At 41.7% G+C, this 726-nt stretch overlaps 1 protein-coding gene across 1 annotated transcript in view; it reads right to left on the bottom strand.

The window, feature by feature from the left end:
* The window catches only part of trmt10a (tRNA methyltransferase 10A), a 16,332-nt gene that overhangs the window by 2,232 nt on the left and 13,374 nt on the right, over positions 1-726 (bottom strand). Inside the window, exons 5-6 of the mRNA XM_008287834.1 lie at positions 188-337; positions 8-113 (exon numbers count right to left, since the gene is read on the bottom strand). Coding sequence (XP_008286056.1) covers positions 8-113; positions 188-337 — 256 coding nt within the window. The remainder of the gene's footprint in view (positions 1-7; positions 114-187; positions 338-726) is intronic.

The raw sequence follows: 726 nt of genomic DNA, 5'->3' as shown, positions 1-726 counted from the left end.
TCCTCACCATGGTTGACAGCCAGAACCTTCCGACTGTTCATTTTGACAAAGCTGCTCAGAGGGAGTTGGGCGTGCTCGATCCCCAGCTCCTTCGCCCTCTCAAAGGTGATTCCCTGCAAACCAAGACCAGGAATAAGAACCCACTCAGTCAAATCAAGTGTTTCCAGCAGTGTGAAGCTCTACAGACCTTGTGGTGGTTGTGGTCCACCAGACCTCCTATCACGTAGGCCTTCTTTTGGTCCAGCTCCTCCAGCACGTTGGGAGAGTCTGAGGTCAGATACACCAGGTCCTCTTTGGCCACAACTTCAGTGTAGTGTTCTGTTTTAATGGCAATATCCTACACACAGCAATGCACAGTCAGACATAATGTGTAGTGGTATTATACACGAGACAAAATGATTCAAAATAAAATGCATCCTATCTTATAATGTAACACTCCCCATCAGAATAAAAGCATTTTTTTAAACCTACAAAAATCTGAATATTTGTCAGCAACTGACAAGCTGCTTTAGGCATAAGAAAACGAATTAAGGTAATCAGTTTTTTTCTTCATGTTCAATATCCCAAATAATACATCAGGTAGTTAAGAAAAAAACAGTTAACTGATGCTCTAAATTCTCTTTTGAATGTGAAAGCACAAGTTGCATGTTGTACACTATACTTTGAAACCACCATAGCCGTCAGATGGCTGTCAGTCACATATGCAGCGATTATAGTAAATGGTTC

The sequence above is a fragment of the Stegastes partitus genome, unplaced genomic scaffold (assembly GCF_000690725.1).
Source record: "Stegastes partitus isolate 25-593 unplaced genomic scaffold, Stegastes_partitus-1.0.2 Scaffold524, whole genome shotgun sequence".
NCBI lineage: Eukaryota > Metazoa > Chordata > Actinopteri > Pomacentridae > Stegastes > Stegastes partitus.
Note: the sequence above shows the minus strand (reverse complement) of the source record. Positions and strands in the feature narration are given on the sequence as shown.